We start from the raw sequence: 19482 nt of genomic DNA, 5'->3' as shown, positions 1-19482 counted from the left end.
CGTAAATATGTTCCTGAAGAATAAAAAACTGCTGGAGCAATTATCGCTCAGAGCATCAATTCCTGCTGGTAATACTGAGGTCACTGAGGTACTCTCCTCAGTACCAATTGATATGGCTAACAAAGAAATATTTTCCTTGATTGTGGTGAAAATATTATCCAAGTACAGCGTTTCGTTTGCGCAGGGTAAGAGGTGATGGAGGTAAGTTCTCTTAAGTTCCTACTCAGGCAGTAGCAGTTTCTTTTGCCTCAACCATCTTACCGCAGTACATGGATTCTTGGCGGCATGAGGTAAATAAATATACATCCTGTTAAGAAATGCCTTAAATGCATGCGATATGAGTATATCGCCAAACTAACTGCAAGTGCAATCATATTGCAATATCTTCAGCTTGTCCAATTATAAAACAACAGGTAGAGGAAAATAAAATAAAATCCCGAAATGCCACATACTCAGACCTTTTTAATGTGAATTCATTCCCAGCTCTAACGCAACATTGACACGCAAATAAATAATCTTATAAAATCAGACAAAATAAATACATTAGTGGAACACTTACAAACATTTTAAGCAATAAACATACACCCAACAATTCAATGTCGATAGAAGCTCTCAAATCAACTTTACATGATGAATTTTCTCCTGCCTGTTAGTGGATATTTTGATATGATAATTACATGGAATGCACAAAGGTTAAATAGTAATAAACCTATATTTATTGACTTTCTTTATAGACATAATATACATCTGGCAATCATTAGTGAAACATGGTTAAAACCTCAACAAGATTTTAAAATAAAACTTTATAATATTGAAAGAAATTATATTGGCAACAAACATAATGGTTTTGAAATAATCATTCATAAAAGTATTAACATTAAAATTTTCTGTGATAACTCATTACAAAATATTTGTGTTAAAATAAAAGTAAATAACTTATGTTTAGTCAGTCTTTATAGTCCTTTGAATTGTAATCCGCAATTCTCAAAGGAAAAATTGGATCTATTAATAAAATCCATTCCTGAAATTTTCATATTGGCTGGTGATTATAATGCTCATCACACCTCTTGTGGCTGTGGCTCGGACTCTGTGCATGGACGCAGCATTTTATATGTTATTGATGATAATAATTTGGTTCTGCTCAGTGATGTTCAAGCAACTACTGTTGGCTCTTTGACTTGGCATCCTAATGCGTTGGATTTGACATTAGTTTCACCATCTTTAGCTCTCAATTGTGAATGGAATGTACATGATTGTCCTCTTGGTAGCAGCTATTGCATCCCTGTAATCATAAAAGTAGTGATTAGGAATATTAGTTACATTAACAACAGTCATTATTATTCTGCTAACACTAAACACATTATTCATGTGATTAAGGAAATGTGGGTAAAATTAATTGAGTCAAATATTGAAGTTCAATTTGTATGGGTACCATCGCATATTGGCATTAAAGGAAATGAAAAAGCAGATTATCTTGCCAAAAAAATTGTTGAACTAGATTAGAAACTAAAGGATTCAATTCTCCATACCTTACACAGATGTAGTTAGTCTCTTAAGGCAACGCATGGGGGAAGCATGGGGGAGACATTCATGTAATCGTGTGCACAATGAAAATACTCTTGATGTCCAAGTTAATCTTCGTACCTTGGTTCTGTAAAAATCATATTTTTCTAAATAAGAAATTTTATTGGCTTGTGTTTAAACACCACCCAAAAAAGAACCTATTTTACTACCAAAAAAATTCTAAACGGTTACCAAAATGGATAAATGGTCACCAAATAACGTTTCCAAAAATATTATTAGGTAAAACCATTTTTTCGTATTATTGACTCATCATCCTCCGAGCCTTTTCCCAAACTATGTTGGGGTCGGCTTCCAGTCTAACCGGATTCAGCTGAGTACCAGTGCTTTACAAGAAGCGACTGCCTATCTGACCTCCTCAACCCAGTTACCCGGGCAACCCGATACCCCTTGGTTAGACTGGTGTCAGACTTACTGGCTTCTGACTACCCGTAACGACTGCCAAGGATGTTCAATGACAGCCGGGACCTACAGTTTAACGTGCCATCCGAAACACAGTCATTGGTGTCTAAGATATACTTAGAAAGTACATACAAACTTAGAAGAGTTGCATTGGTACTTGCCTGACCTGGAATCGAACCCGCGCCCTCATACTCGAGAGGTTGGTTCTTTGCCCACTAGGCCACCACGACGTATTCGACGTATACCAATTCGTATTATTGACTACTAAAAAAATATATGGACGCCTTTAAAATACACTGTAGACCAAATATTACATATTGTCACTACTTAGATGTTACCAATTATGTAATACCATGACTTCTAATTTGGTCATTTTTGTTAGACTAAAAAAGCTAACGATTGCTAGAATATTTCCCAAATACCAATTAATATACTGGGGTTCTCAAACGTACGTCGCTTATTTATTGTTATATGAATTTGTGTGTAACTCAGTAGTAAAATGTAAGCACGAAACATGCAGCAAGCATGACTTCTGTCACGGCTCCGGCACTGCGGGGCTCCGGCGGTCCCATGCGAGCTTATCGTCGCAGATGGTTTTCACGCTCACCACCGCAGCTTCGGCTTGCTGGCGGCTCTGCCGGCCAGCCTCAGCCGCAGCGGCGAGCCTTAAAAACTACCTGCGCCTCAGCTCGCAGGCCGCCTCGCCCCTCTGCGCCTACGCGGATTTGAATTGCACTCTAGGGGTAGGGCAGACAAGACTACGTGGAGTCGGTTTTGCAGCGATTCGTTTTCGTCACTAACTTTGATTTTGGTAGTAATATTAATCTTTTAGTTGGATAGAATTTGGTGACCATTAATCCATTTTGGGAACCAAAAATAATATTTGTGCGAGATTTGCGATTTTTCTGATGTTATGTTATTTTTTTTGGATCATAATATTATATACTTTAGTGCCCTTTTAATAAAGTCAATTTATTTTTTTTGGAGTTGTTTATTTTATTTGGTGCCTCAGCTTAGAGTCTTAAAAATATTTTTGGTGATCGCCTAAATTATACCCAATTTTATTCAATTATTTGTTGTTTGCGTTTTGGTCATTGCAGATTGAATTATTACCTTCATCGTCTCAAAATGGTCAGCTCAGCATATTGTGATTATTGTCAATAGCAAAAGGTTCAAATAACAAAAGATGTGGTGAAGTGACCACATCTGTTTTTAGTGTTCGTCACAGAGTACATTATTTGTTAAGAGTGTTCGTCTTTCAACATTCAGCCCCTTGTGTTGTCGGATGAGCTTCTAAAAATTTATAAAAATCCTGAAACGGTCCCGCTAAGCTTACAGGAGTTGGCTTATGAATGCTTCAACTTATCTAAAATAAATAAATAATAGCATTAGATAGGAAAAAAGTTAAATCTTTGAAGAATACTAATTTGACGTTGAAATACGATGACAAGATGACACTGACTAGAAAATGGATTTGACACGAAATTATGTCTACGGCATGAAAACGGATTAGATACGAAAAAAAAGTAACTGGATTTATAAAAGAAGACATGACAAAAAATTATAGACATTTAAAAAAAATCTTACCAAAGAAATAAATATTACGAAAGACTAGGTAGTATGGTCGAAGGACTTTAGCCAGCCCTACGAGCAAAAACAAAAAAAAAAACATTATCTTTGGCAACTATAAAAACAAGAGCTTCGATTCAAAATTCAATTATCGTGTTCGTACAATTTAATAATCGGTAAAACGAGAAACACAAGCATGACATATTTTTATTTTCATCAATACTTTTGAACAGCTTTTGAAAGCTATGAAAGTAAAATATAGTAAGTTTCAAATAAAAAATCGACTACATTACCTACATACATTTTCTGTTCACTTTATGAATTTAACAACCACAAAAAAAGGAAAAATAATTATTTAACGAAATTATTCAACAGAACTAAAAGTTTGCTGAAAATTTTAACTTCAACAAGTCGATGTTATCGATATAAAAATCTGGTCTTAGCTCTAGCCTATCTTCGCTGCAATTAACTGTGTCGCCAACTTTACCAACTTTTAGGTAGATCTACCAACTGTGCCCTCCCTCAGTCTACCTCTTTACTAACCTAAGCCTCAAATCTACCTATTTTTCAAATGTCTTTTTGTATTTTCTTAATTTCATGATACGTAAATGTAAATATGAATTATTGAAAACATTTTTTGTTCTTACTGAAGGATTAGGCGTTTTGGGTTTGTGACTTAGCTCAACGGCGAATAAAACCACTTACGAAGTCACGATCGACAGTTGACACTTCAGTACCCTGTAAAGTTTACGCGGTTTATTCGAGCAGCGAGCTGTTTGTTGTCGTAATGCCAACGTGCAAATGCGTCAAAAGATATAATTTGATTTTGACAAATTTTGTTATTTATTACAGAGTTGTGAGTGAGTTGTTGTGACTTACTTCTGCCTCTAGCAAGCTAGAGTATATCTCAAAGAGAAAGTAATGGCTTTTGATAACAGCGATACCCATGATAGTGGCGGAGAAGACGCACGGAGTAAAAAGGTCAGAAAAAGACACTATGAGCAAACACATAGCGGTGGCCACCTTCTTCTTCTTCTTCGTCTTGTGACGGGGTCCGCTATCCGTATCTTCTTCTTCCACTTCACTCTATTCAGGACATCTTCCTCTTCGAGTTCGCAGATTTTCATGTCTTTCTTTACGACACTCAACCACCGCAGTTTTGGCCTGCCTTTGAGCCTTTGACTGGGTATATCGAGATTGACTGTCTTCTTTTTACATGTTCGTACCATCGCAGCCGTTTTTCTTGTATTTTGTCGGCAACATCGCTTTGTCGCATCCAAGGCTACCGCCTACGTACTCGTTACGGATCTTATCGAGCCTCATTACTCCGGCGGTGGCCACCTATTTTTTATGTTTAAATGTTATTTATATTTAATATTGAAAAATGTATGAAATATGTAACCTAACATTTATTTACATAGATATTTACAATACATATCAAAAACTATCCTAGTAAAACAAACAACCAAAAAGCGTCAAAAAATTCGTCCCCATCGCTGTCAACTGGGATACAAACTGGGAACGAACTCAACTGGGAGCGTGCCCAAGAGGCTAGCAGCATTACCTCGTTGGATATACGTGTCAGTTCGCGGTAAAAGGTTACCTTATGGGTTGGCACTTACGACATTATGTTTTTTTAGTCTAAGCAAGATTGTAGAATTTGTATCTCCAAATGGCTTAAGCGCAAAAGTCCATAAGGTACCTTTTGTCATGAAATGACACATATGATGAAATATGTTAATAAATAAATAAACGAAAAAATTAAATGATTTTGTTTATGTATTTTTAATTTAAACAAACCTATTCAAGGTGGTAGATCTACCTATTTTTTAATCTTGGATTCTACCAGGTTTTACCGATTTTCGGTACAAATTCTACAAATTTTCCAAAATTGGGGTAGCAACACTGCTGCAATAGCTAGCTAGTCAAGTCAATTGTAACGACGACTAAGACCGGTGAACATCGAGGAGAGGTCGTGGAGGAATTTACCATCTAGCCACCATCGCCGTTCGCCAATTACACCATGGCTGATACCGAAAAGGCGCCGCAGCCGCAGCCCCAACAGCAGCAGCAACAAGAGCAACAACCCCAACAGCAACCGCAACAAGTTAAAGCGGCTAAACAAAAGCAGGTCATTGGTAAGTATTGCTACGCCATCTTAGTTTTTGCGTGTCCCGGCATCAATTTTATGAAAAGCACATGTTGAATAAATTGCGGATTCGTATTATTTTTAGAAATATTATTTATGCGAGATCTCTAAATAATGGATTGTAAATTCTCAATTTAAAATTATTCTTGTTTGTGACTGATTTCGTTGCATAAAACAGTTAGGCGTTCATGACGGCGGCGTTATTGATCGTGTGTTGACCCCGCTAGAATGATATACCTAACTATGTGCGAGTCATGCACGGCGGACGAATCAATATCGCCCTCGAAATGGAGGACCGCGTGGCGTCCTGGACCGGGATGGAGCCATTTTGTATGAAGTTCATATTTCATCCGCGCTTGTTCTTATTGGAATGTTGTAGAGTTGTGTAATTTATTGTGCTTCGCTGTATTTTTATTTATTTCTGACTTTAGTTGCGAATGTACTATTATCATTTGCTTACCTTAATAGTAGTGTTATAAATATTATTGACATCATCTTTTAAAATCCTGTTATAGGCGTGTAGGCGTCTTTATTTGCCATTCACGACTGCGTCTATATTTGTAGTTAGTTTGTCTACACACAATGCATCCTCAATGCAAAGCTCTTTTTGTACTTGTGTTGGAATCAAACAAAGAACATGGCAAACTTTAAGCATTTCTGAAATAAATTTAAATGAAATCACTTGTTGTTCTTAATAATATAATATTTAGCACCTTTAGCTTTAAAGCTATTCAAGTTTGAAAAGGGTTTGACGCATTTGGTGCGCTTCTCAACTTGTATGCCATGCTCAAATGGTGCACTTCGCAACTGGTACACTTCTCAAATGCAACTGGTACTGGTGGTTGTTAATATTAATTGAGTAAATTAAATTACTTGTTTTAAGGTATTTGTTGATTGTATTTTTCAGAAAAATACCTATGTAAAAAAAAGATTCTATAATTTTTAGTCTTTTTTTACAAAAATAGACTCGAACTTAAAAAGCGCCCCTTTTGCGAAGTTCATAATTTAAAAAGAGCACCAGTTGCGAAGTGTGCCATTTGAAAAGTGTACCAGTTGTGAAGTACACCATTTCAGCATGGTGTACAGGTTGAGAAGTGCACCAAATGTGTCAAACCCTTTGAAAACAACACTTTGTCCTGATTGTTCTAATAAAGACAGTACTCGTGTGGGTACAATTAATGTTAATATTATGTGATTCCTTAAATATTCCAAATTACTGATCTCACAAACAAACAAACAATAAGAATATTATTGGGGAAATATTGTTTAAAATCCCATAATTTTTTCTCACATTCACTGAACTTCAATGATTATTTCCAAAGCCAAACCGGTCCAGCCATCATTAAATTTTAGGGAAAGAAATGAACATAAATTCATGTGTTGATAATACATTACAAATCATGATGAAGGTAACACTAAAATTTTTTTGGGTGACAGTAAACAAAAATATTTAAACGGGTATGATTTAAGCTGTCACCAATTTAATTCATTTTGTGTTTCTTAAATAATAGGGTTTGCCCTCAAAATAGTAGATTTGTCACCAAATGTAGTCACCAAACAATATAAAATCATTTCCACAATAAATTACCGAAAATCATGGAGATATGGGGTCAAGTACCAAATAAATGATTTTGTATGTATTATAATAGGTTTGTCCTAATAGTATTTAAGCAAACTAATTTAAAGAGATCACCAATAAATCATATATTATATCACTAGAAAATTTCATGAAGGTCTAAAAATGTAGGGTGGTCGTCATCATCATTTCAACCAAAAGAGTCTACTACTTAACTGGCCATGTGCCTCCCCCCAAGGGCTTTAGTTTCCACAGGTAGTATAAATATATTTAAATTAAATTTCTAGCTGAATAGTAAATAAAACAATTAATCAAAGTCAAAATAATCAATATTTATTGTTAAAAATCTCACTGCCCGCGCCCCGCATCGTATGATCGTACCTACAACCAACCTACAACCCATTCGTTGAGGCCCGAAAGCGCGCCAATTTGTCTCCCTTCCCTTCCTCTTCCCTTTGAACATATTTTTATTAAAATTATAAACTGATGTATTAAATTGGTAACGAATACATTATTTTAATAACTGAACGAAATAAAATGTAACTACTGTATTGGTGACAAAATAACAAATAAAAAGGAGTCGCAGTCAGGGATCGATTAATCGATTTATTTGGTGACAGATCTACCATTTTGAGCACCAAGCTATTATTTAAGTAATAAAACTATTATTATAAGAACGAAGTTTATATTCATGTAATGCACTATAATTTTATTGGTAATCCATCTCATATTTTACACATTATATTAACAATAATTTGCTAATTCATACCTGGGAACACTCTTTGTTTATCTGAGAACGAAAATATTTCGTGGCGATAGATCTATTTATTAGGTGATACAACTTGATGACAAATATAAATTTTGGTGACAAAAAATATAGTTCCCTATTTAAACTATCAAGTTACATAGTCAGAGACAAGGAGAAAACAACTTAAAAGAAATTATTTTTTTACAGCTGAGAAAGTTTCGGGAACTGTCAAATGGTTTAACGTGAAGAGTGGATATGGTTTCATCAACAGGTAAATTTAAATAACAAGTGCTTGCACTATTTTACATGAACATTTAAGTGGGTGTTGACTCTCTGTGAAATGTTGCATTTACCTTTGATAGGAATGACACCAAGGAGGATGTATTTGTGCATCAAACTGCGATCGCCCGGAACAACCCTCGCAAGGCTGTGCGCTCGGTCGGCGACGGGGAGGCGGTGGAGTTTGCCGTGGTTGCCGGGGAGAAAGGCTATGAAGCAGCCGGAGTAACTGGTCCCGGTGGTGAGCCAGTAAAGGGCTCGCCCTACGCAGCTGACAAACGCCGCGGTTTCCACCGCCAGTAAGTTACCTGGGATAAGAAGAAATTATCTTAGAGCTCTGCCTCATTAAAACGCCATGGCGACGTATCCAAGCAGCGGCCGACGACGTCTTAATGAGGCAAAGCTCTTACTGTCTGCTTTCCAGATTACTTAATTGATATTCTTTTAGGTACTATCCCCGTCAAGGTGGCGGACGTGGTGGGGAGGGCGCTCCACGTAGAGGTGGAATAGGACGTCGTGGGCCCCCGCCCAACCAGGGGGGTGCACAGGGGGATGAAGGTCAGGAGGGTGGCGGAGCACCACCACAGCGCAGGTACAGAAGCAAAAGTTATTGAGAGCGCTTCAATAATGGAGAAATTGGTTTTACAACAGCTGATATTTGTTTTTTAGCTATTTCCGTCGCAATTTCCGCGGCGGACGCCGTGGTGGCGGTCCCGGGCCAATGAACCGTGGCGGCTACCGTCGTATGCGTCCACGCAACTTCCAGCAGGGCCAGGGACAGGGTCAGCCCCAAGCAGGTGGTCAGCCGAACCAAGCACCACGCCAGAACGGTCAAGAGGCAGAGGCCCCAGCCACTGCTGCTTCACCAACCCAACAGGCTAAGCCAAAACCAACCAACAAGCCTGCTGGAACCACCATTGAGACCACAACCAATGAGAGCCAGGCCTAAACACCCTGCAGCTGCACTGTGTGGCGCACACCCTTACGTAGTGAATGTTAATTCTAGCTGTGCCACATATCCATCACAACTTTGTCTTGTCTGTACAACTGAAGAGTGTTTTGTTTTATTGTTGTTGCAGAAGCTTTTACATCTAAGAAACTCTGCACTTTATCATCTTTTTATTGGAATGTAATGTAAGGGGAAGGTTTAAATGGAACTGCATAGTTTGAAGTATCATAGATCAAAAATGTGATATTTTTATTATTCTAAACGTTATCAATTTTTTTATTATACTGGCAACATGAGTGTGTAAAGTATTTTTTAACCAATGACATATTATACAAGTTTTGGATAACCAAAGTTTTAACTGTGCATCTAATGTTTAGAAATTGAAATTAAATGCAGGTTCCTACGCCCCAAATGATTTGTGCATGTTAAAGAAAGGTGATTAGTTAATTATAAATTTTAAGGATACATGTTTTAACAAGTCTTATTTGTAATTAAATCATTCGTGCTGAAAACAACACTCTCAGAAATAAAAACTTCTTTTTACCTGTGTGAAAATATTTTTACTTGAATAATCCTGGAGCCCTGACCCATCATTTCCCCAGCGTTAAGGCGCGGCTCCACCGCAGTGCACGCTGTGCACGGACACGCGGCGCATTTTAGCTGCGTGTATTCATTTGTTTGACAACGTGGATCTACGTTTCCACTGAAGTACACGAATATGACCCACGACTATGTATAGCGTGGCACGGCGCACGGGTAGACCCACGCTGACAGCGTTAAGCTACGTAACCGCTTACAACAACTGCTCTGCGATAACCGAGCTGTACATAGTCGTGGGTCTTATTCGTGTACTCCAGTGGAAACGTAGACCGACGTTGACAGCGTTGAGCTATGTAACCGCCTATTCGAGCACGTTTGTTGCCCGTGGTACTACCAATAGTACTACCAGTAGTACCACGGGCAAAATTTTCTTCCCGTAGTACTACCAAGCGGTCTGGTAGTACCACGGGCAAGAAAAAACTGCCCGTGGTACTACTGTCAATAATTTAGGTTATTTTCAACCCTTATGTTGTCACAGTTGATATTGTCATCCTAGAAAGATGAATTGAAATATATATTTTTTTTAATGTAGATATATTTTGGTACTATTTCGTAAATAGATCTGGTAGTTGTGAAATTTTTCATTGCTCAAAATCGACAAGAGTCAAAAACACTACTATAAGAATTAAATATCTACTTACGTTTTTCGTTTTATTTAAAATATTAAGTAGGTAGTGTCATATTCATTAAAAGTATCGATATGATCATGTAAGTTATGTTGTTCTAGTACTTTACTTTTTTGGTTCGGCCGTATTCTATAAATTAGTTTTTGACTAATCACCTCGTCCGGGGAAACTTCTTTCCGTACCCGGATAAAACGTACGTTGCGTTCAGCACAGAGAGTGTAGCTTCCTAAGGGTGCGTCCACATCTGGCGAATGCGCCGCGAATGCGCAGCACGCGAGCCGATCGCGAGCTGTCCGCGAGCTGCGCGCGTGCATTTTTGTTCGTGCGCCGCTTCTGCGCCGCCCGCGCGCAGCTCGCGCGCGACCTAAGCGCCGCACGCGAGCGGCGCGCAGGCGGCGCGCGACGTCTGACATCTTCGATAGTACTGAGCCAATATACGGAACTGTAAGGGCGAGAACTGATTGCGCGCAGATCGCGCGCCGCTCGCGCGCTCTATACGAGCCTTGCGTGAGTTGCGCTAAAGAGGCGCACCGAACTATTGCAGTGACTGCACGCGCGCAGCTCGCGGACAGCTCGCGATCGGCTCGCGTGCTGCGCATTCGCGGCGCATTCGCCAGATGTGGACGCACCCTAACAGTAAAAGAATCATTGGGTTTGACGCATTTGGTACACTTCTCAACTTGTACATCATGTTCAAATGGTGCATTTCGCAACTAGTATACTTCTCAAATGGCACACTTCGCAACTGGTGCTCTTCTCAAATTGTGAACATCGAAAAAGGGGCACTTTTTAAGTGGAGTGGATATTTGGATTTCTTTTTCTAAAATTATGTGGGGTTTAATTAAAATTGCTTTGTTACAATATTATTTTGGAGTAGGTGACTCTTTGTTACATATTTTTTTCTTATTTTTGTATGACTTTTTATATTTATTTAAAACCTTTTTGATTTGAATTTTTTTTTAAATCATGAGCCTAAATATTTGAAATAAGTTCGGACTTTGACTGTTTGCCTACTCGCTAAAGGAGCGGAGTGTTTCAAAACTTAGAACCCGGATCGATAGCGAAGGAATCAAAACAGTACAAGGTGAAAAATCTTTGCACTCGAGTGCAACACGTAACTTTTCATCCCACCTCATCATACACAGCATAAATCACCGGAGTATAAAAAGTAAATCTATCAAATCTCGGAATGTCGATGCAACTGCTCTCCCCGTGTACCAGGACAGCATAACTTACCTGAGTATTCCAATTTCCTGACGAAAATGCTCAGCAAGTACCAGGATAGCATAAAATACCTATCAAGTAAATCGAGACCAAGGTATTCAATTCTTATTTGTGAAAAAAAAAACTAAGTGATTTTGACTCTTGTCGATTTTGAGCAATGAAAAATTTCACAAACTACCAGATCTATTTACGAAATAGTACCAAAATATATCCACATAAAAAAATATATATTTCAATTCTCTTTCTAGGATGACAATATCAACTGTGACAACAAAAGGGTTGAAAAAAACCTAAATTATTGACAGTAGTACCACGGGCAGTTTTTTCTTGCCCGTGGTACTACCAGACCGCTTGGTAGTTCTACGGGAAGAAAAATTTACCCGTGGTACTACTGGTAGTACTATTGGTAGTACCACGGGCAACAAACGTTCGAGCAAGCCACGCGTGTATCAATGACGTCAATTCATGAGTAGCCTCTCCGTGGGTTGCAGTGGACACAACCACATACATTTTCTTACAAAGCGAAACTTAATACACGTGCGTAGCCTCTCCGTGCACCGCGGTGGAGCCGCGCCTTTATCCCAACTATGTTGAGGTCTGACCGGACGCAGCTGAACACCAATGTTTTACAAGGAGCGACTGCCTATCTGACCTCAACCCAATTAACTGGACAACCCTATATCCAATGATTAGACTGGTTGTCAGACTAAGGGCTTTTTTCAATCATCAGGTAACCTGTATCTGAGAAATAAACATGGTTTGACATATTTTCAATATAAAAGCTGTCAAAACTAATTAAGTCTTCAGATAAAAGTTATCTCGTGATTGAAAAATCCAGCCCTTACTGGATTCTGCCTATCTACGTATATGTATAGGTTTACATTTACCTAGGTGGTACCAGGGCCGTCTTTAAACTATTTGAGGCCCTGGGCACATTAGGATTATGGGGCCCCTGTGACCTTGAGAAAACACTATTTAGTGATAATATATAAAGAAAATAGACAAACAAGGTTCTAAATTTATTTTTATTCAGTTACTAACTTTAAAAAAATAGGATATATCCTACTAATATTATAAACGCGAAAGTTTGTATGTATGGATGTTTGTTACTCTTTCACGCAAAAACTACTGAATGGATTTTAATGAAACTTTACAATAATATAGCTTATACATCAGAATAACACATAGGCTACAATTTCTAAACATATTGTTCGAAATACTAAACCTGCGCAGACGAAGTCGCGGGCACCAGCTAGTAAAAAATAATCTACAAAAGTAACTCGCTTAGCATAAAATCCTTAGATTAACTCTATATTGATTGCAAAGGTACGGTGGTACCTTGAAATCGTCTTAAATCTAGAAGGGTGCTTCTAGATTTACATTTTTGAGTTTTGGAACACAAAAGTACTCAAACAAAAAAGCGACCAGAAAGTGAAGCAGCTGCGAGCGTAGCGAGCTCAACATTTTTTGACATTTGGGACGCAAAAGTCCTCCACCTCCGCTTACAAATAACGCCTAAATAGCTTAGAAATATTTTTTTTATTGATATTTTAAGGACTCTCTATCTAATCTGGCAGGAACTAGGGGGCCCCATTCGATCGCGGGGCCCAGGGCACTTGCCCATAGTGCCCAGTGGAGAAGAGGGGCCTGGGTGGTACTCTGAAATTCCCAAGAACAACAAATTAAATCCCCCAAAGTAGTTCAGTAGATTCTGAGATTTTTGCAGCTTTTGGGGTTTGGAAATTCAACATTTAATGGCCAAAATATGATTTCAATTTGTTACGATGATGAAATAACTTCGAGAGCAAAGGCTTAAAATTTTAGTAACTTACAATCTTAGTGGTAATCTTATTGTGGTTCATTCTCATATCGGCTCCACATAGTGGCATGAATTCAAGGCACAAGTCGTGCCCTACATATTCACTAGGTCGTCGGTCAATCGATCGCGAAACCCCGCCTTGAAATGCACGTAAAAGCTGCAGCTGTTGCAATAAATTTTTCGCGGACGGTGATTTAATTCTTTGATATGAATATTATCTAATTATTATATGACATACTATATTAGGCGGAGCAGTAGGCATTAATTTCGTGCTTTTCTCGTAGGTAGATTGCTAATCAAATTTTATGTCTGATTAATAACAACTTTTTTTTATTATAAATAAAATTAGTAAGTATACGTATACCGATCCAGCGTCGCACTCACGGGCTACCGAACAAAGTGCTCATCACTGTAGGAGCTGTCACTCAATCAGTGATGAATAGAAGCGCTGGGCTTCCGGGTGCTCAGACGATAGCCTGGAATCCCTCTGTCTTCGCCTCAGCAAACATTCCTGCAAAAATATGGGCGCCCCACCAGTATCCTGAACCCATTGTTATAATTTTGTCGGTCAGAGAATGAGAATTATCAAGAATTTTGGAGTAGGAATGGTTCCTTGGATTCTTCTACTAGAGAATCGTCTTCCCTAGATGTCTAATTTGAGCAATGTAATGCTCTCTACTACTTTTGCTATAAAATAAACGGCTTCTAAGTAACTTTTTTCTTCTCGCTATTTTTCCTCGCATTTCATTATTATATATTTATTTCGAAGTAGGTAAGTATGTATAGGTACTCGGTCTAATATCTGGGGCCCGATTCTGCTCAGTTAGGTAATAATGTGAAAATTAAATCGCAATAGCAGTTTTAACCTTAGCGGGCATTCTGCTTACTAATTTAAGAACAATCGTATTCCAAAGACATTTGATTGTCATTATAGGGACATTCTTTGCTTATTTTGCACGTCGCTGGAACTGGGCCGATCTGCTCTAGCGATGGGCGACTCGAGTTATCTAACTCGAGTTAGACCGTGAGCAAGTCAGCCCGAGTTAAAATATTTTGCAAACCGAGTTGACTCGGTGAACGCGAGCGGCGAGTGGCGCCGCGAGCAGTGCGTCGAGTTGGCAGCCCGAAGCTAGCCCGGGCCGGGGTGCCCGAAAATGTATGCTGGTAGAAAAGTATTATACCTAATATAGCAATAAACAGTCACCTTTATTTTTCGAAGATTTTACCTATTTTATTCATTCGGTCGTTTCCTCATTTTTATTCGGGCAAAAGTAGTTGGAAAGTTAGTATTTTAGGCAGTAGATCTAATATTTTGAGTAAGGACAATTCTTCTTTTTTGTCGGAGCTTTTATTACTAGCCATTAAATATTATTAGATTAATGAAATAAAATAGACTCATATTACCATGTTCGGTTGTGTGGACTTCACTGAAAAAATTTCGAGGATTGGCGCGAATTTGAATACTCATTGAGTGACGGGTGTAATTTGCGGCTATTATTGTTCAGGGGCTTGATTCTGCTAAGTTAATAATGGGACAATTGGATTACAATTGAATCTCAATAGCAGTTTTAACCTTGTCGGGCATTCTGCTACTAATATAAGACCAATCAGGTTTGCCATTGGTTTCGCTGCCAGCTGTCGTGTCCTGCATGGTCGGCAGCGAAGAAGGGTGGAACGCCGTCGCCTCCTTTTGTAAGGATGTGTTGGTTTTAAAGGGAGAGAGAAACTGCTTCCTCTCTCCCCGCCCGCAGCAGACGTGGTGGGCGTCGCAGGGTGGCTGATCTCCGGCCACCATAGGGCGCGGCCTGCGGGCGACAGACTAGGGGCGTCTGTCGTCCGATCAGAAACAGGCCTCGAGACGGGGGCATTGTGTTGCGCGCGCCTCTCTTAGTGAAGTTTGCTGTGGCCGCTGGGTGACGGCCACAGAGGCTGACGGGGCCCGCCTTCGAACATCTGGCGGGCCAATACCTGTCGGGGGTGCGGAAGAATGCTTTGGCGATACCCGTGCCCTCGACAATAGGTAATAGAAGGCAACACTGGGTGGGTTTTTAGCCGGTAAGAGTCCGGCACAACCCCTCCACCGACCCCAGGTGGAGGGAAGTCCATGAGGATTTTCCCCCTGCCAAAAAAAAAAGGTTTGCCATTGGTCAGCCATTTGGTCTATAGGGTAGTCTGTTGTGCGATCATATTGCAATCGTAAATCATGTGCAGACAATATGATTCATTATTGAATCACAGAAAAGAAAAAATACTCGTAGCATAATGCTACATACGCTTCAATCTTAATAGAGTCGTGATTGAATCTTAGTTGGATAAGAGTCGTACGTCGCTTAAGTAACATTAGCAGAATCAAGCCTCAGGAGGCGCCTATAGTCTGTTTTTTAATCTCGTAGACTAAATTGACACTTGCAAAATGTCAAACTTTCTAATAATTTTGCTAGCTCTGTGGTGCAGTGTTGTACTTACGATACCGGTTCGTTGAATCGTAACTTTTTATCTATAATAGACGAATTTAATATTCATTCAAAGTTTTATATTTAAAATTCACGTACGTACACATGGCTGTACGACGTGCTACAAACTGCCAGGGATATCTGACCACACAAAGCCATGCGTAATCATCAAGGATAAGCCCATTATTTCAGGATGACTTATTGTAAAAAGTTACGATTCAACGTACCGGTATCGTAAGTACAACACTGCACCACAGAGCTAGCAAAATTATTAGAAAGTTTGACATTTTGCAAGTGTCAATTTAGTCTACGAGATTAAAAAACAGACTATAGGCTTCAACCCACCTTTCCTAAGAATTTCTGATGCGCTCGAAATAATGTAATCTATACTAATATTATAAAGAGGACAACTTTGTTTGTTTGTTTAGTTGTTATGGATACACTCAAAAACTACTGGACCGATTTTAAATATTCTTTCACCATTAGAAAGCTATATTATCTGCGAGTAACATAGGCTATAATTTATCCCGGTGCGGGCAGCAGCTCCCGCGGGACGCGGGTGAAACCGCGGGAAAACGGCTAGTAATTTTATATTTTTTCTCCTGGCTTTAATCAATGCAATACATAAAGACAGATTTTTGTTGAACCTACTTGCTCGAAGTCATTATCATATCTACAGTATCAATACTGAGCAACTTCCCGCACCCGAATAAAAGAAGCCTATATTTATTCATCATCATCAGCCTATCGCAGTCCACTGCTGGACATAGGCCTCTCCAAGTGCACGCCACTGAGATCGATTTCGGCTTCTCGCATCCAGCTCCTGCCAGCCGTCTTGCGCAAGTCATCACTCCACCGTGCCTGAGGACATCCTACTTATTTATTCTGTAATAATTAATTATATTATACTGCCAAGTTTCACCAAAATAAATTCACTAGTTCATACTAACTTTCACTTTTATCCTATTGGGAATTCCGGGACAAAATAAAAAAAAAATGAAACCTACTTCGAAGAAAGATGCAATTATATTTACAGTAACATAAACCGATATATCGGTAAAAGTCCTTAATCTAGAACTTAGAGGTTTGTATAGTTTTTAGTAACTTTATTTGTTTCGTTGCTAATTAAGTGCAATTCTGAAGACTTATACATTTACATAGCAAATTCATAAAATGAGACGTGTTTACTTTTAGCACATGATTGCACATCGAGAAGCCATCTAAAGCCACATTTAATGACCCATTCAAATGTTGAATAAAACGGGCTGGTATGTGTTCATCCCCAAAGGAAAAATATAGACTTCCATTAATTTCTGCCAGATCAGGTTCTACAATTTCATCACTGTTAGACACACTGACTGCATTGTTCGAGACAGTTGATGTCACTACATCAGTTATAAAGTCTGAATTTGGAATTTCTTCGTAACCATCCACTACACTTGTGACGGAACCATTTGAAAGTTCTTTCGTTAATATTCTTGGTATCTTCATGTCCTCTTCGGTCAATAATGTTCTCTCTGGCATAGTTGTACTTCTGAAGTTTTGATTATCATCAAATAATGTTGAATGATCATAAAATGATGTAGTCGGAGTAATATCGTAATCGTGAATAGTTTCTGCTGGCACATCATCAGTGGAATGTGTCGTTAGTGTTGTTGTTTCAGATTTTCCATCTACACTGTTATTACTTCCAGTTGTATATTTGGTTGTTGACTCAACTCTGTTAATTATTTCTTCCTCTTTCTGGAGATACTCACCGGCTGGTTCCTCTTGTGAAAATCCTTGCTGTATTTGATAGATACTTTGTTTGATGATACTGACAGGTTGTTCGCACTTACTTTGAATCTCAGTTAACACTAGAGAATTTGATAAGTTATCATTTTTAGCATTTTGACCCCAATTAGTATTTGTTTTCATATTTGTATCGACATATTTTGAAAATATGTAGATATGGAGATTTATACATTCCGATAAATCTTTTTCAACAGCCTGGAAGTTCTCGATCATTTTTTTCAACTCTTCTATTTGCGATCTGTTGTTATTTTTTGTAGTATCTAAATCTAGATCTAAATATAAATGTAATAGTTGCTCATTACTGTCTTCTTTTGATTTTGGGTAATTACCGTCTGTTCTTTTATATTTATTTGTAGTTCTGCTGTGATTCTCATCATGTCTATCTTGAACAGCGGATGATTGACTTGTATTTGTAATGAGAATTTTGTGGTTTAAGAAACGTAATATGAGGTCCTGAGATGAATAGTTCTGATTCACTGGCTCGTAGTAAATTCCACTGTCTTCTTTAGATTTAGTGATATGAGAATTTGACGTTGGTAATCGATTTTGGCAGTCGCAGTCTGATGGAATTGAAGAATATTCAGGTGAACTGAAATGCAAAATGTTACTGTAAGACTAGGTTTTTATACAAGGTATACCTAATTAGATACGGTTACACAGGTAATGTGTTATCAGAACCTAGGTAAAAAGGTACCTAAACCAAGAATACTACCAATTGATAAGTGAAGGTATAGGAATATATACCTAGGCCATTACTTAATTCGCCAAAGCATTGCCATCCAACGTGGCAATGCTGCCAGCCTCTTGGGTACACTCCCGGTGGGCAGCGATGAGGAGTTTTTTGATGCCATTTTTTAGTTGTATATATGTATAAATAAGGCTTTTTTTTACGTCATGTAAATATGTACATAAACTGAACCCATTCGCCAAAGGTATCAAAAGGGGTCAGTAATTATCGGTGGAAGAAAACATCATTCGTGAGGAAACATGGGTTGCACGAGTTTGCAACTTTGCAAGACATGAGGCATCCACCTATAGTCTGAGCTCCCTAAGTAACCCGTAGGGAACTCTTTTATCTCGATGTCCGTTTTAAATAGTTTTATAAGTAGTTTAAGTAAAGTAGTTGAAGCGGTCACATTCAGACTTATCGGCAACCAAATCAAAGTATCTTACTCATTGCAGTAACGAAGACAATTCTGTAGTGTTCCCAATGACGTGGTCATAAGTGTTGCTCCGACGATCATGTATATTTCCACGGCCTGCATCATTAAAACTTCCGCACTTGTACGAGAGGTTCCACAAAACTCATTAAGTGTGTTAACCACGGCTGTTGTAAGCGTGCCCGTGGCCGTGCAATCCGTCACAACATTAAGCACCCATTAGAACGATAATTTTAATTTACTCCATACAGCATGCATCAGCCTTTTGTCATGAGTACGGTTTCGTAAACAGTACCTACCCAACGCTTTTCAATTAAGTTCGAAGAACTCTTTGTTGCAATCAAAGATGCATTGTGATTTCAATTGTAAGTATGTACTAGAGTTTGCATCATGTGGGTGCATAATACAAGTACTTCTATACAAATATAATAAAGAGAAAATATTTTTTAGGGTTCCGTACCTCGAAAGGAAAAAACGGAACCCTTATAGGATCACTTTGTTGTCCGTCTGTCTGTCTGTCTGTCTGTCTGTCTGTCTGTCTGTCTGTCTGTCT

General features: G+C 38.6%; 2 protein-coding genes and 1 long non-coding RNA gene across 4 annotated transcripts; 1 reads left to right on the top strand and 2 right to left on the bottom strand.

The window, feature by feature from the left end:
- Positions 1-442: 442 nt before the first annotated feature.
- LOC124645006 lies at positions 443-3925 on the bottom strand. Of its 2 annotated transcripts, XR_006986136.1 has the most exons (4): positions 3846-3925; positions 3097-3349; positions 1530-1651; positions 443-1282 (listed from the first exon to the last, which is right to left on the bottom strand). It is a non-coding gene; the product is annotated as an uncharacterized LOC124645006 (long non-coding RNA). The 2 variants fall into 2 exon arrangements; XR_006986135.1 differs by lacking the exon at positions 3846-3925 and having other exon boundaries at positions 3097-3427.
- Positions 3926-5472: 1547 nt separating this feature from the next.
- Positions 5473-9808, top strand: LOC124645072 (Y-box factor homolog). The gene is made up of 5 exons (XM_047184811.1): positions 5473-5690; positions 8233-8296; positions 8388-8603; positions 8753-8896; positions 8974-9808. Exons 1-5 carry the CDS (start codon positions 5576-5578, stop codon positions 9251-9253), a joined length of 819 nt encoding a protein of 272 aa, XP_047040767.1. The 5' UTR covers positions 5473-5575; the 3' UTR covers positions 9254-9808.
- A 7174-nt stretch (positions 9809-16982) lies between these two features.
- Positions 16983-19114, bottom strand: LOC124645213. The gene is made up of 2 exons (XM_047184994.1): positions 18943-19114; positions 16983-18358 (listed from the first exon to the last, which is right to left on the bottom strand). The coding sequence occupies exons 1-2, from the start codon at positions 19035-19037 to the stop codon at positions 17101-17103; spliced, it is 1353 nt and encodes a 450-aa protein (XP_047040950.1). The 5' UTR covers positions 19038-19114; the 3' UTR covers positions 16983-17100.
- Between the last annotated feature and the right edge of the window lie 368 nt (positions 19115-19482).

The sequence above is a fragment of the Helicoverpa zea genome, chromosome 31 (assembly GCF_022581195.2).
Source record: "Helicoverpa zea isolate HzStark_Cry1AcR chromosome 31, ilHelZeax1.1, whole genome shotgun sequence".
Classification (NCBI taxonomy): Eukaryota; Metazoa; Arthropoda; class Insecta; order Lepidoptera; family Noctuidae; genus Helicoverpa; species Helicoverpa zea.
Note: the sequence above shows the minus strand (reverse complement) of the source record. Positions and strands in the feature narration are given on the sequence as shown.